Here is a 16,463-nt window from a genome sequence, read left to right as displayed (position 1 = left end):
TAATAACTTTATTGTTCCATTGCTCTTAGTTTACATTCTTATTTTTTAATTCAAGTTTCATTTATCTTTCTTTTCTTTTTTTTACTACAAGTCAAGTCATGTAATATTTTTTTCATACATAAATTTTTGTTAACGATTTCTTGATGTTAACACATGGCTAAATTAATGAGTTATAATATCTTCAATTGATCATAAAAACAATTATTAAAATACTAGACACTTCAAAATCAGTATAGTTGCTTTAATCCACCCACAATACATGCAGTATACAAATAATGTAGTCATATTCCTTAAGCTCTCTATATATTGATTAGTATTCAAATATATGATATAAATACTAAAATATACATTATATATATCGAAAATATATATATTTTTAAAAAATATATATCTTTAAATGTCATTCATAGATACTATTAAGTATTCAAAATTACTGTTCATTGTTTTTTTTATAAAAAACAAATAAACAAGCAATATCCCATTAATTATTAATAATTAAAAAATGGGTAAATATGTTCAATCATTTGTAATTTTAAATATTCAAATAGTAATTATAAAAGAGAGCTAAACTTTACTTCTGTTTTTCTACTACTTAAAAATAAGACAAACAACTGTAGAATGTTGATTTTGTAACAATATCTGTAAAGCTGTGATCCCTATTTTATTGTCGTTTTTAGATATTGTGTCGTACACCAGATCTTGTCATTGCCTCGTATTCTCTAATTCTGAGCCAGAATTCAATACAATATCGAAAGAGTCCATGAACAGAGAGTCCCTAAAGCAAAGTTTCACGTCGGCTAAACAATAGCTGAATTCAGAGAAAAAAAAACTCATTCGAGAGCCATTGTCTCTCTATATATATACACAATCTAACACATGAAGAAAATCCAAACATCTCTAAAAGAAAAAACACACACAGACTCTGTGGGAATAAACTTGTTGTAAACAAGTAAATTTTCCTCATGGTTGATATAAGATAACACAACTTTTTCTTCTTCTTATCAATAATCATAACCTATCCTCTCATAAATCAAACAAGGTAGTTCTATATATGTGTATGTGTATGTATATATATAAATAGACATAGAGTTAAAAACCAGAAATCAATGAAGGGTTTCTCATACCCTTTTGTTTGGTTCTTCTTTTTAAGTTAAGGCAGCAAAACCACCACCTTTCATCATTTGTTTAAACTCTTTAAAGTTTACTTTGCCATCGCCATCAACGTCCACTTTCTTTATCATTCTCTTACAATCTTCTATTGTCCTCCCTTGCTTGAGCCCCAAGGAAGACAAAACCGACCTCAACTCCTCCACCGTTATGAACCCATCTCCGTTTTGATCAAACACGTTGAAAGCTTCCCTCATGTCCTCCTCCTCGTCTCTCTCGTCCATTATCGTCCGATACAACGCCCCGAACTCGTCGATATCCACGTAGCCGTCGCCGTTCACATCGATCTTATCGATCATTTGGATCAAGTCCTTATCAGGGATGAAGATTCCCAAGTTTTCTAACGAGTCACTCAACTCCTTTTTGGTGATTCGGCCATCGCCATTTCTGTCGAACATTTGAAACACCCGTTTTAGCTCCGCAGGATCCATATATCAAACACTTGGCGTGCGTGATTGAAAAAAAAAAAGAAGAACACGGGCTATAGCTGTAGATTTAGTAGGGTTTTATAATTAAAGAAATATAAAAAAGAATTGAACTTTGTGGAGTGAGGAAGAGAAAGGTGGGGAAATGAAATGAGGTTTAAATTTAAAGAAGAGACAAAAAAAAAATGAATGGGAAGTGAGGGAATGGTTGGAGAAAAAGAGGTTGTTAAGAACAAGATATAATGAAAATATGTGGTGAGTATTGTTCGGTTCGGATTGGTTGAGGATAAGAGCAATTGATATTTGTCTCTTTTAAAAGTATCGTAAAAAACGTTGGATCGTTTGTTTATGTAGTTATAAAAAGTTTGTTAAGAAACACGCCTTGAGAGTTGTTTGAATTAGGTATATTAAATATAACGCGTTTTCGCAGTCTTGTTAGATTGTCTCTTAAAAAAGAGAGAATGACCGTTGATGGTTGAAAATCTTAGTGCCGTCGCACACATAAAAATGCCATCTAGAGAACCATTTTTAAGGGCAGTCAATGAGTTTGACATTTTCAAGTGTTTTTTCTCAAAATTGTTAGTTATTGTAATATACATATACACATATGTTATTTTCAGCCATTGTAGAATATTTAAGCGATCTTTTAATTATACACTCTAGAAGGGTGACAAAAGTAAGAAATGTTCAATTAGATGACGACATGAAAACAGTGACCAATTCTCACGAGGAGTGACTTTTTATTTAGTTTCCTCTAGAGTCAAAAGACTTGTACCCAACTCATACGGCAATGACGAACCAAACCATACACTTATTCATTGGTTAATTATGTTTTATATGCATGATGAGGTACAAGACCAAAAAAATTGCCCACATTTTAAACAACCACGCCTAAAGACAATTTTGTGTACTTAAACAACTAATGTTAATTCGATCGACTTAAACGACCAAATGTTAATTCAATCGACTTAAACGACTTGGAAACACAATCCTGGTGAGGATTTCATCGTAAGCTGAAACAGTTTATCTTAGTAAATAACTCCAATTGATTGATATATATATGGTGATTCATATTTTGAGAAATTTTTTAATTTGAAAAATCATATATAAATTCTAAATCAACCAAGCCCCTAACATCGGATACTCCACTTAGAATAACCTTTCCATTCCATTTCAAACCGCCTTTGTAAAATCACGTTTCTAACAGTTCACAACGCTTTTCAGATATTTTTATAGTTTAATAGTGTTTAATATATTATAATTTGATTAAACAGACAAAAAAAATGTTCACAGGACTTTCGAGATGTTTTTAGGGTTTAGTAGCGTGTTGAATATTTGACATTTTTCATTTGCAATTAAATAAATTTAAACCTGAACTTGTTGTAGGATGTAATAATAAGAGCTTACCACTTATACAACTGAAACCCATTAAAGTCCCACAGTCAACAGGAAAACTTAGAAGTAAATTTAATGTATGTAGTCTAACCATGTGCCCAAAAAGGTCATGAAAATTAAAGACCTTATGGGCGAGTGAGCTAGACATTCTACAGCTTCTAGAATATCATTTCACTATCGCAAACGAAGAAATTGCCTCAAAACATTCGATACACGGTTTTGGGACAGAGTGCGTTTGCTTATCTTTCTTTCTTTTTTCTGAGCATTGAATTTGAAAACATTGAAGAAATATCAATTGAAATAAGAAAAATGATATCGAGTTGTTGAGATTTGCCAGTAGTACAAGGGCCTGAATAATCAGTAGTGAGAAATCAAATTCAGGCGAGTGATACTGGCGATTTTCATTTCGCAAGATTTCGAATGAAATTGTTGGCTGGATCGTTGTCGATTCAAGATCCAGACAAGAAGCTGTTCTTGCTTTTAAATTCTAAACTATTTTCTTTGATTTGAAATAAGAAAAAACTGAAAATGAAACAAAATTGAACATGATATAAGTTTACCGTAGCTAACGATGAGCAAAATCGCCGTGGAAGAGTAGCAGTAGGACTAGGTCCACTGTGAGTGTAGGTTATATTGGGAGTATTTATAGCGATAAACTAACTGATTAGGGTTTTGTTTAGGTTTTGGAGAGGAGAAGGAAGGGTGCCGAAGACTAATGGGCCTCAGCCACTTCTATGAGCTCTGTTAGGCCTCGAATAATGGGCCTTGAATAATGGGCCTCCGCCACTTCTATGAGCTCTATTGGGCCTCGACTAATGGGCCTCAATTAGAAGTAGTGGACGATATGTCGTTTCATGTATAACTTGCTTTTCTGATTTTATTTTCAAGAACGAGCACCAGCTGCGCAACGATGGCGCTGTTACAGAAACGTTTCTTCTGTAGCGAGGTCCCAAAGAAATGGGCGGTGAAGCAAGTGACAAAGTCTAATTTCGCCGAGTCCTTGGAGGAAATCAAGCACCACATCTCCAGCTCCGACTTCGTGGCCGTATCCCTGCAAAAGACAGGCTCTTTCTCCGCCCCATGGCACTGTGCCCACCCCTTTGATACGGCCGAAACTTCTTATAACAAGGCCAAGTACGCCGCCGAGCGCTTCCAGATTTTTCAGTTTGCCGTTTGCCCCTTTTCTGTAAATGGCTCTAAGCTCGTAGCTCACCCGTGAGTATTCATTTATGCCTTGTTTTAGCTTTTAATGGTGAAAAATATTCAAGCTTCAACGCCAGTTTTATATGAAGTATATGAACAACCGTTACCCGGTATAAGTATGTATGTAAAATGTTATTTTTGCTTTAAGTGGTCTGATATTTAGTGTTTTTGTCAATGGTATTTTAGCTGAACCTAGTCTGTTAATAGTTTCCATGGATGTTCTTGCTCAATGTTCCTTCAGACCAGGGGATTATTTTGTTATGAAACAGGGTTAAAGAATTACTAAGTATAAGGTTATCTTCTGGTTTTTGTTGCAGGTATAACTATCTCTTATTCCCCAGAGATGAACTAAAAGTAGGGATGCCATCTTACAGTTTTTCATGCCAAACTTCATATTTGACATCCATGGCTCGAGAAGGTTTCGACTTTAATGCGTGCATTTATGATGGTAAGTCTTTTTTTTTTCATCAGGATTTATGATGGTAAGTCTTATTGTGTATAGTTTAACTCTGTATAGATGATGATGAACGGTGAATTCACATGTCTCTTTTTTACATATTCAAGTTTAAAAACATAAGCATGCTTGATTTGTTTACTTGATTGTTGTTCTATGTTTTTCAATTTGATAGGTATATCCTACTTGTCTAGAGCACAGGAAGATAAAGCGAAAATTCGGATAGGGAATCCAAGACCCAGCCCTCTTATACTTGATTCTACTGCTACCCCTACTGTTGCTGATGCCTTATTTATTGAAAGAATTAAATCAAGAGTTATTCATTGGAAAAAGACATGTAAAAAAACGAAGGAGAGCACACATGGTCAGGAAGATGCTGCATTAGTTATTTTTTCATATGTAATGTATCTTTAGTTCTTTTGTTTCATTTTAAAAGTATTCTCTGATTTAATTTACAGATGCTCTGATGAATTCGTTAAGAAAACTTATATTGGGAAGTGAATTTTATGGGTCTAGACCATGCATCACTATAGATGTCTGCACCGAACGACAAGTGAAGCTTGCACTAGAGGTATAGATTAGTGAAATTTTGGACTTTTCTTGAAGCAGTTGTCTCCCTTGATTGTAGCATACAGAAACTTGAGTTTGATAGTGTTTAACGTCAATTAATCATATTGCTTACTTGACTGGTGATGTAGATGTTAAGAGACTTCGCTGATGAACTTGTTCCTGTACTAATTCCAGGAAGGAGTGGAGGAACCCAGGCAGTTCGTGTGGTTTTAACAAGCTCAAAAGAAGATAAGGACTTGTTTGAGGTAGTGATCAGCTTTTAATTCTTGGTGACAAGGTTTGGTTGAGTTGCATGCATAAAACCATCTAATCACCATGTTTGATTTCAATTGACAGAGTGAGCTTCAACGCTTTGAAGAGGAAGAAAATAAGAAAGTTCGGGGATTTCGAGAGGTGATCGATTTGATTTCTGCTTCGCAGAAACCTGTTGTCTCCTACAATTCCCTTACTGGTGTATATCTAATTAATCAATTCCTAATTTCTTTTATGCCTGAATCGCTCCAAATCTCTGCTTCTTTTCAGTTGCTCAATATTTCATCTTATATTGCAATTTTTCAGTGCAGACCTTACATTTATTCACTCAAAATTCATTGCACCCCTACCTCCTACCATAGATGAGTTCACAAGCTCCTTGAGTAAGGTTTTCCCCTGTGTCCTTGATGTCAGCCATCTGATGAAGTTTATTGGTCCTTTGAGGAAAGTGACCAATATACCTGTGGCTATTTCCCTCCTGAATAATCACGTCTTTGCACCAATTGATATTGAAATCCTGAACAAAGGTCAGTTATTTTTCCTAGTTTTCATTTGATGCATATAATTGTATGAAAGTAGAAACACATGCTTGCTTAAATTGCCGGATCTTTATTGTTTTACATTACCACGGCATTGATTGAGAGTGTACTTGATTTGCTTGTAATGCCATGTTTGGGATTCACAGCAACTGAAAATGAAGGCAAGATTCATGGGCACAACGTTGTAAGGATAAGTCATCTGTTTGCCAAGCTATGCTCTATTCTGAAAATTGGCCTCAATTCTACCACATCTGATAGTAAAGTACTTTCAGCTCCAGCTCTTATAGAGTCTACAAATATTTTCAATGCATTATCTACCTGTTCTGAAGAGTCAATCAATGAGGAAATCAGTGTCTGGAGAAAGAGTACAAGAAAAGTTAGCTGTGAGCAATTAGTATACCTGTGGGGATTCAGAAGTGAGAAGACTGCTGGAAAGCTGAAGACCTTGCTGCAGAACTCACATTCCATATTCTCCGAAGAATTCGATATTCGTTTAGTGGATAAGAGCTGTGCTGTCATTGTTTTCTGGCAGCCTGGTTTGGCTGAAAATTTTCTGGATGTTATGAACAACATTGAAAAGATTAGTGGATCTTTAAGGGAGATGGTCTCCGAGGGTCTGAGGGCAGCGTCTTATGAGACTTACAAGAGAGTTTGTAAGTTAGATATGTGGGAAACAAACCTGGGAGAATCTTTGGACAGAGCCTTGGAAGATCCTGAGTACCTCGCTGAAGCTACTCCTGAAGCAACTCCCAGAGAAATATCCTGGTCTAATGATTCTGTGATTAATTACAATGACCTTTAATGAGTATATTCATTTTCTGAATATCAGACACTTTCAACCAACTAGTGCAGAGAATAGTAGTTTTGAAGCTACAATCATGAAGGAGGCCCTTTTTTTGTATGTGATTCAATGAGTTTTTCACTCTTCTTCAGAAGATATTATGAGTTGTATTCCATTTATTATTTTTTCAAAAGGGTCTTTTGTTGAATTACGATTTGAAATTGTACATGATAATCAGCAGCAATTGATTTAAAAGAAATAGGAGAATTCATTAACTTGTTTGTAATATTTGAAGTTTTGTTTTTAATAAAAGGGATGCTTCATGCTTGGCAATAACAAGGAAGAAAGTCTCTTAGTAATCAAAATATTGCAGATGTTTATGTATAGAAGAAAAAAATAACTTTATAAATTTTATACAAATAAAGAACATAGTTGATAGGGGTCACTAATACAAAAAATGGCAATTGTGTTTGCAGTTGACTGACGCTGTTGACCAAGAATTAGCATTTGTGGCAGTTGGGCACTGTCACAAATGAGGGTCCAATTGTGTCATAACGTACATGGATGCTATTTAATGACACCGTTTGTGTTAGTGTCTCACTGACGCAAACGGGCCGTTAACGGCGTCAGTGGGCCACTGACGATAACGGAGCATTTGCGTCAGTGCGGCACTGACGCAAACGGCAAAGTAAACCATCTTTTCACCAAAACCCTCATCGTCCCAATCGAGACCCCATTTCCCTCAAAAAATTTCAGAAACGATTATTTCACAAACTAGCGGTGCCCCAACCAACTTTTACTCATTTAGGTACGTTTTTATCTTCTTTTTTTTTTTCAATTTTAATGTCAAAATAATGATTTATATATGTTTATGAAACTTATATATAGTTTTTTTTTTATTTTTTGTATAGATTTTGTTTTCTGAAGATTATAGTTTGAAAACTCATAATCTTTATTGGTTTTTTGGGATTCAAGAATCCACATTGCTCAATTACCACAAGTAAGTGTAATTTTATTAATTTTTATGATTTAAATTTAATTTTTGTGATTTTTTTTTATAAATTTACTATATTTTGGATTTTTAATTTTTAGATAGTTTTATATTAATGATTATGAAATTGTTTTAAGTTTAAACTTTGCTTTTTAATATTTTATTTTTTTAGAATTTTTTTATTATAATTTATTAACTTTTTTTTTAAATTTAATTTAATTTCAAATTTACTTATGTAAATGAGAATATATATATTAATGTATATATTTTGTATAAGTTTCGTTTTATTAATTGTTTAGTTTGATTATTATTAGTCAATTTTTGTTTATATTTTGTTAACTTTTTTAATTTATTTTTAAATTTTGGGTTTAATTGGTTAAATATGTATATATTAAAATTGTTTGTTTTTTTAAGTTATATGTTATTATTGATTTAGTTAGGATATTTATAGTTGATTTTTATTTATGTGATTTGTTAATTTTTTTTAAAAAAATATATATTTCGGGTTTAAGTATATAAATGAGTACATATAACAAATTATTTGTTTTCTTTAAGCACTTTATTGTTTATTTAGTTACAATATAGCTTTAATATATTTTTCTTTATATTTTGTTAACTTTTTTATTATTTTTTTGTTTATTGTTATATTTGAGTAGGTATTTTGTTAACAACTTTGTTGGTGAGATCAAACTTTGGAGGATTTTATATTAAAGATAATATTTTAAACCTTAATGTATGCTTAATATATTGAACTTAATAGCATGTACGAATTATAAAATAGTGGAGATAGGATATAAGACTGTGTGCTGCGGTGATATAAGGCTGCAATTGTGCATGTTTGATTGATTACTTGATTTGTTGTATTTATGTGATGAATATACGTTTATTTAAATTTTGGAAAATATGATAGAAATAGGGGAAATACTGCCCAATTTTTTGTAAGATTTAGTAATTTGAGAATTATGCATGTTTGATTGATTAATTGGTTTGTTGTATTTATGTTATGAATATAAGTTTATTTAAATTTTGGGAAATATGATAGAAATAGGGGAAATGCTGTCCAATTTTTTTTTTAAGATTTAGTAATTTGAGAATTATGCATGTTTGATTGATTAATTGATTTGTTGTGTTTATGTGATGAATATAAGTTTATTTAAACTTTGGGAAATATGATAGAAATAGGGAGAAGGCTGACCAATTTTTTTTCGGATTTAGTAATTTGAGAATTATGCATGTTTGATTGATTAGTTGGATATTTTTGTGTATACCATGTGCTGTATAAATGCACATTTTAAATTTAGGAAATGTGATAAAAATAGGGAAAGTACTGCCCAATTTTTTTTGGACATATTATTTCATTTATTTACTTGTCAATTAAGTAATCCATGAACTTAATTGCTAATGTTTGTTACTTTGTTTGTTTGTTTTTTTTTTTTTTTTTGTGAAGTTTGACAATTAATGGAGATTGGATGTCAGCGGATATGTTATCCATGAAATATAAGAATGGAGTTGAGTTTTTATTAGAGCGAATCCACATTGAGACAAGGATGGGCGGCATCGGGTGAAAAAAAAATATATGCATTTTAATTAATTGATATATATATTTTTAATTGAAGCTAATATTTAACAATTAGCACAACTATAGCCAGAATCTTTGTTGTTGTTAATATGTTAGCTTTAAATAATATTTAATACTACATAAATATAAGTTTCTATACTCGAAAATAGAAATACAAAGTCTGACATTGTTTAGATATTAAACTTTATTCTACATAATCTTTATGAACATTTTCGTATAAAAAACATAATATATAGCTTTTTTTTTAGACTTATATTGGTAGAGATTTTAGTATTTTTTTTCTTCATAATATGTTTAATTGCATGCATGAATGTCAAAAAGTGTACAATAAAATGATTAATTTTTTTTTATTAAAATATTATTGTATTGTGTATATTTTTTATTATTTAGTGCTCGTTTAAGTGGTTTGATATTCAGTATTTATATATATCATAATTAATAAAATTTGTCCAAATTTCTTAATAATTTTTTGCTTATTACATTGTTGACGCGGTTTTTCGGCAACAGATAATTATACACAGATAATTATACGAATAAATGGGATGGATTAGTGCTAGATAATGAACCGTAATATGTAAATATTTATATTCCAAACTGGCAAAAATAGTATAGGGGGAAGGTTATAACTCATTTCCTTTTAGGTGGTTCGAAGCTTAAAATCCATCTAATCCAACAGTCAATATTATTGATATATCTCTTGTATTCCTTACAGGGTGTTTCTTTACAAACTAGACGCCAACCCCTTGCAACGCCTAGGCTCTCCAAATTTATAGGGAGAGGACACCTGGATGTTGGTAAATGGGGTCATCCCGTGACCTTCTTACCCATCATGTCACATCTGTGACACTTATGATTAATTCCTAAAACCTGACAATGAAGTGTTGTATAATCAATAGGTAAGGGGATAATCGGCCGCATGGCCCAAGCCAGTCTTGGGGTGCCTGAACACGCACGTTTAAGCTGCGTGTCCGAGAATTCTAGAATGGAGTAGACACGTGATGTCTGATATGCGCATGTTTACATTGTGTGGTTGACTTCATAAATGGTCGGGGGTGTCAGTTCTATGCCGCACCTCGAGCTCAATGTAGTTCCAGCTCGTGGTGTCCACTGCTGACCCGATGCCTTCGAGTATTCTTACTAACCCTTTAACTAGCTCGGACTAAAGAGGTGGAGACTCGTAACTGCAGCTCCGAGTAGATGGCTTCCACGTGATGGATAGAATTATGCCATTTTCCAGCTCGCTAATAACCCGTGGATATTTAAGGCGTACCTACATTATTTTGAAAAAAAAAATTATGCAGGCTAAAGTTGAATACTAAGTCGGCCAGTAGACATTTGAAATTTGTAGCGCATTGCATTTATAAATTTCCAGTCTTTTTATTATTTTACGCCGTTTATTCATTATTGTAGTTTTCGTTTTAAAAAAAGTTGTTGTTTTGTCATATTAGTGTTGTCTTTCTTAATAAACATGGTCGTTTTATGTTATTTTTTCGTTTGAAGTATAATTTCGTGCCTGTCTCTGATTTTCTGTAATTTTATTGTGCTCGTGTCTTTCTTATAAACTTTATCGCCCATTATTATATTGTCGTATTATAATAATGTCGTTTTTGTAAGATTGTCGTTTTATAAACATTGTTGTTTTGTAACACTATTGTCATTTGAATTGTTGTTTTCCTGTCGTTTTTTTGTTTACAATCACAAGGTTACCCCTCCCATTTTGATTTCTCTATGTCGTTTATCACACTATTGTCGTTTAAGAAAATTTAAACTTAATCTGGTAATAAAAATTGACTTTTTGTCAGTGTCGTCTTTATCAATAAATATTGTTGTTTTATGTTTTTTTTTGTTCGAAGTATTCCTACCTGTCTCTTTCTGTTTTTTTGTAGTGTTATTGTGCTCCTGTCCTCTTTATAAAAAAATTTCCCGTTAATTAAATTGTCGTATTATAGATGTTGTCGTTTTTTATTAATATTATCGTTTTGAATAACTATTGTTGTTTGAATTGTTGTTTTCCTGCCATTTTTTCTGTTTAGAATCACAAGGTCACCCGCTCCCATTTTGATTTCTCCATGTTGTTTACCACTCTATTGTCGTTTAAGAAACTTTAAAATTAATTTGTAATAAAATTGTCGTTTTTCTTAATAAATATTGTCGTTTTAGGTTATTTTTTCGTTTGAAGTATTCACTGCCTGTCTCTTTCTGGTTTTGTTGGGCAGAGCTCCTGTCCTTTCTATAAATTTTATCACCGCTGATTAAATTGCCGTATTAATAATTTCTGTCGTTTTTATAAAATTGTCGTATGAATTGTTGTTTTCGAGAAAAAATTAAAATGAATTACCGTAAATTTGTGATTTATTTTTTATTTAAGAAAAGATGCCGAGGGCACCGCAAATACTCGTTAACGGGTTTCATAGTACGCATTGTTCTATCCAGCTCGCTCCTTGCAAAAAAGAAGTATTGGATTGGCTTGGAGTAATGGCTATATCGTCAACCTCTTCTTGCTCACATCCTTACTTACTTCAAAACTACGTCGTTTCTTCACCTACAAACCGTCTTTCCAGTTTCGGTTACCAATCAAGTTTGTTCGGCTCCAAACTGACCAAGAAATGCCTCTCGCTGACCGGCAAAGCCCGACCCAACCGACCCGATCCATTCTCTCGCTCGGATCTGAATCCGATATCTGCATCTTCTCAAACTTTCGATGTTGTCATCGTTGGAGCTGGAGTAATCGGGTTGACCATTGCCCGTCAATTCCTTCTCGGGTCGGACCTGTCCGTCGCCGTGGTTGACAAAGCCGTTCCTTGTTCAGGTGCCACTGGTGCTGGTGCGTTTTTTTTTCCTCCTCTCAGTTTTATGTATTTTCTTGTCTGCGTGTTTGGTTTGCGAGAAAATTTTGTAAAGGGTCTGTTTGGTTTCAGTTTTTGTGTCGTTGCTGGGTTTGGTTGGTTGTAGGGACTCTTCAATCTATTGTTTGGCATTTGAATCGTTTTAGGGCAGGGTTACTTATGGATGGCACACAAGACCCCTGGTAGTGATATATGGGAGCTCGCTTTGAGAAGCCATGAGCTGTGGCGTGAGTTGGCTGGGAATCTTCGGGAGCAAGGCATGGATCCTCAAGAGCATATGGGTTGGAAGAACACAGGTATACTCAATAAAAGTCTTTACTTTCATGTTTTGCTCTATATATAAATATATGTACAATTGAATTGCTTTTCATAGCTTCTAGTCTTCATTATGAGGTCTTATAGTTGAATAGCTATAAATAGGATTGATTTCTCAAGGGGCCAACTTAGTTGTTGATGTGTAAAAAATGCTAAAACTCATAATCAAATATCAATTGATAAAAAAAAAAATGGACCCTTTGACCACACATTGAGTTTACTTAATCATCAATGTGTTCTTCCACCAAAAAAGAGAAAAGAACCCTCTCGATTACCAGCAAGAAGAACATCCTATGTTTGAGTCTTTGAATCAGTTGGTGTTAGGAAATAAAATTCATCCTGGAGCTCCACAATACGCAACATAGGCAAGTAGTAGAGGATTTGCTTTTCTGTAATGAGTGGTCCCAAGATTGTAACAAATTCTGTTTTTGTATCTTGTCCTTTTCTCTGTATTTGCCAAACCGTTAGCATTGTACAATTCTAGAACAATGTACAGCCATTATATAATTGAATAGCCAGCCTCACAATCATTGAGCTGAGCATTTTACCAATTCTGCTGCAATATTCTTTTTGTCTGTTTTGTCTATTTTCTCACTGTTGGATTCTCTCTTCAATTCACCAGAATAACTGTAAGTGAAAATATGGAAAAGCAAGATACATACAAACAACTAAACTAGTATTTATAGGCAAAATTAAAAAATAAAATTGAGGCAAGGCAAATGACTTATTCTAATTAGTCCATGTAGCTGTGGAAGTCAATTAACCTCTTTCGCTTTTCCTCAAATTCACTCTTGTAAATTGGTGCAGAAGCCATTTGATGACAAATTACTTCTGCGTCTTCTGATGCGCTTATGCTTTTTCTTCTGCTCCCACTCTTGCTTCCGTGATTCCACTTCAGTAAAATGGGGCATTTTGAACATTTCCTTTAATATCAAAGTATATTAAAGGAAATTCTCATGGCCAAATATTTTGAGCCTAACACCAGTAATATGATCTAGTTTTTATTTCCTAAAAGATTGTAGGATTAATAAGAAGTACTGAAAAGAGGGTTGATGCTTGATGTTGTGTTAAAGAATATTTGTTGGCAATGGACTGATCAGGTTGACTTTTGTAGTACAAAATTCCAGCATAATGTTGTTGATACATGGATAACTGTTGCAAATATACTATACAAGGAAGCGTGATACTTATGGTAAAATCTTTGGGGTTCTTTCTTTATGATTTCATGTATTGTCACATGCAGGAAGTTTGCTAATTGGTAGAACTCCTAAGGAGGTAGATGTTTTAAAAAGGCAAGTGAAGTTACTACAAGATGCTGGGGTAAGATCGGAGTATCTGTCTGCTACTGATTTGCTTTCAAAAGAACCTTTTCTCCTGGTTGAAAATGATGGTGGGGCTGCTTTTCTGCCTGAAGATTGTCAATTGGATGCTCATCGTGCGGTTGACCTTGTTCTAAAGGTTTGTTTTACTCATGAAATAATTTTATATGAATATTATACTATAGCTCTATGTTTTACGTTATCTGCCCTCTGGTCTGGTGTCTTCTCACTATAGTTATAATCCATATTCAGGCTAACAGACATTTTTCATCAAAAGGCAGATATGCAGAGTTCTTTTATGATCCAGTTACAACCCTATTAAGGTTTGTTAATATCTTTTCCTCGTTGTACTTAAAGTTGGAAAGACAGACCAAGAGATAAGAATTGAATTTGCATTTGGTGGGCCTACTTATTGTTTGGATAACTGTTATTCTGTACCCAGAACTGGTAGCAGTGGGGAGGTCATAGGTGTTAAGACTGCGAAGAATACCCTGTTCTGTAACAAGGCAGTTGTAGTTGCGGCTGGTTGTTGGAGTGGATCTTTGGTGCAGGACCTGTTTAGAGATTCAGGAATTGTATTGGATGTCCCAGTAAAACCTCGAAAGGTTTGATTTCTCTATGCATACTGAATTATTTTTGTATTTATTCAGAGATGGTTGAATCTCTTCTACAAATAATCTTTTCCACAGTTTTTTGTTCTGCAGAATTAGGGATAAACAGGATTATTTTGTACCAGGTACAGATAAAATATTTTCGAAGTGTTGCTTTTTTGATGACTAATTAATTGGAACAAGGATTGAAATCTTTGTGTTTAAAGAATTGGTCTCTTGTAAGTCGGGACCATACTTTTTGCTTGAACATGAGATCCACATAAAATCTGGATGACATTGTTATATCTTCTACTTGCACACAGGAAATTAGCTGGAGCTAACCATAATTAATTTATATTTCAGGGTCATCTGCTGGTGCTTAAGAATTTCAGTTTCCTTCAACTGAATCATGGTCTAATGGAGGCTGGGTATCTTGATCATAAAACTGCAACTAAGCTTCCTAGTAGCTCGACTTCAGTCATATCTGATCATGATCAAAACTTGTCAATTTCAATGACTGCCACCATTGATTCAATGGGGAATGTAGTCCTTGGTAAAGTTTTCTTCACTTCTGCTCCCAGTTCTTGAATTCCTCTGTTTGAACCTTCCTTACTATAATTTTAACAGATTTAGTATGAGTTCCCTGTTCTGTAATGCCATATTTTTCTGTATTTCAATGCATTGTGGTTGTTCAGCCTTCAATCTCACCAAGTGCCCTTATCTTCAAATTGGTTATTTGCCTTCAGGGAGTAGCCGCCAGTTTGCAGGTTTCAACACTGAAACAGAAGAATCTGTGATAAATCTCATATGGGAGCGAGCTACGGATTTCTTCCCCAAATTAAGAGAACAATCCCTCTCTGATTTCATTGAAAGAAGTGAAGTTAGAGTAGGATTACGACCTTACAGTGAGTTTCATTATTTATTTAGAGAGCCAGATTTCTGTGATTTAATTTAGAGTTATGTGAAATTAATAAAGTAATCCTTGATGTCTCAGTGCCTGATGGGAAACCAGTAATTGGGTCTGTCCCAGGGTTGTCAAATGTGTTGCTTGCAACAGGACATGAAGGTGGAGGACTTTCTATGGTAATGTTTGTAACCAATAACTTATTATTATTATTATTGATAAGTGTAACTACTAGCTTATACTTTAAACAAAAATGCTTTTTTTTGTTTTTACAAGAATACATTTTCTGGGTTTAGCTAGTTTTAAGTCCATCCATATCATTGCCAGTCTAAGATAGAGGGAAAATGATTTATCATATGATCAAGAAGATTTTGCAAGTATAAAGTAAATGGCATATGTAGTGCTATTTATATTACCTGAAAACTAGAAGAAAGTTCGTAGTTAATCTGTTCAATTTGTAGGCCCTGGGGACTGCTGAAATGGTTGCAGATATGGTGCTGGGCAATCCAGAGAAAGTTAAATCTACACCTTTTGCTGTTCAAGGTCGATGTTGTTGATTAAGTGTCAGCCAATCAACGATGCTTTCATTTTCCTGACCATATGTATGTTTGAAGGTACTCCCATGCGTTTCTCACAAATCTTTTGGTCACGCCTGCCAGAGCAACTCTGTCCTAAGTTTTGTTTGGGAATATTTTGTGCCTTGCTGTTTTACATGCTATTACTTTTTCCCCTACTAAATGCTTTTATTTCATCTTATTGACCATATGTGCACAAGAACAATGTACTGTAAATATTTTCTCAGAATTTTGCTATTTCACAATAATGCTACGGCTTGGGTGCTTGAAATCTTTTGAATCCAGATGTCTTGTTGATTAAGATTGCATAGTCTTAATCTTTAATATTATCAAACTAAACTGTATAATACGGCATCATTATATGCAAAGCACAAGGCATATTGGGCTGTATATTTAGTTCAAGTGTTGAGTTTGAAGCTGTCTTTTGTGTTTATCTATAGCGAAAGAAATGGAAAGTATATAATAGGTTTGTATACCCTCAATTCTTAATAGCTAACAACTTTTGGGCAACTCATTTTAGATGAGCCATTTGGAACCACTAGTCTCTCAAATCTTCCA

The 16,463-nt window shown here is 33.8% G+C and overlaps 3 protein-coding genes across 3 annotated transcripts; 2 read left to right on the top strand and 1 right to left on the bottom strand.

Annotated features, from left to right (window-relative positions):
- Window positions 1-688: 688 nt before the first annotated feature.
- Window positions 689-2,106, bottom strand: LOC133786010 (calmodulin-like protein 3). The gene has a single exon (XM_062225223.1). The coding sequence runs from the start codon at window positions 1,596-1,598 to the stop codon at window positions 1,146-1,148; it is 453 nt and encodes a 150-aa protein (XP_062081207.1). The 5' UTR covers window positions 1,599-2,106; the 3' UTR covers window positions 689-1,145.
- Window positions 2,107-3,280: 1,174 nt separating this feature from the next.
- Window positions 3,281-7,074, top strand: LOC133786001 (poly(A)-specific ribonuclease PARN-like). Its single transcript, XM_062225216.1, has 8 exons — window positions 3,281-4,202; window positions 4,508-4,638; window positions 4,820-5,008; window positions 5,103-5,215; window positions 5,343-5,459; window positions 5,551-5,665; window positions 5,778-5,993; window positions 6,152-7,074. The coding sequence occupies exons 1-8, from the start codon at window positions 3,898-3,900 to the stop codon at window positions 6,805-6,807; spliced, it is 1,842 nt and encodes a 613-aa protein (XP_062081200.1). The 5' UTR covers window positions 3,281-3,897; the 3' UTR covers window positions 6,808-7,074.
- Window positions 7,075-11,714: 4,640 nt separating this feature from the next.
- Window positions 11,715-16,189, top strand: LOC133785994 (uncharacterized). Its single transcript, XM_062225207.1, has 9 exons — window positions 11,715-12,180; window positions 12,349-12,498; window positions 13,761-13,975; window positions 14,089-14,159; window positions 14,279-14,441; window positions 14,790-14,979; window positions 15,173-15,331; window positions 15,421-15,509; window positions 15,792-16,189. The coding sequence occupies exons 1-9, from the start codon at window positions 11,730-11,732 to the stop codon at window positions 15,885-15,887; spliced, it is 1,584 nt and encodes a 527-aa protein (XP_062081191.1). The 5' UTR covers window positions 11,715-11,729; the 3' UTR covers window positions 15,888-16,189.
- Window positions 16,190-16,463: the final 274 nt, after the last annotated feature.

This window comes from Humulus lupulus, chromosome 1 (genome assembly GCF_963169125.1).
Source record: "Humulus lupulus chromosome 1, drHumLupu1.1, whole genome shotgun sequence".
In the NCBI taxonomy this organism is placed as follows: domain Eukaryota; kingdom Viridiplantae; phylum Streptophyta; class Magnoliopsida; order Rosales; family Cannabaceae; genus Humulus; species Humulus lupulus.
The sequence above is the reverse complement of the archived record's forward strand: the minus strand, read 5'-3'. Positions and strand labels throughout refer to the sequence as shown.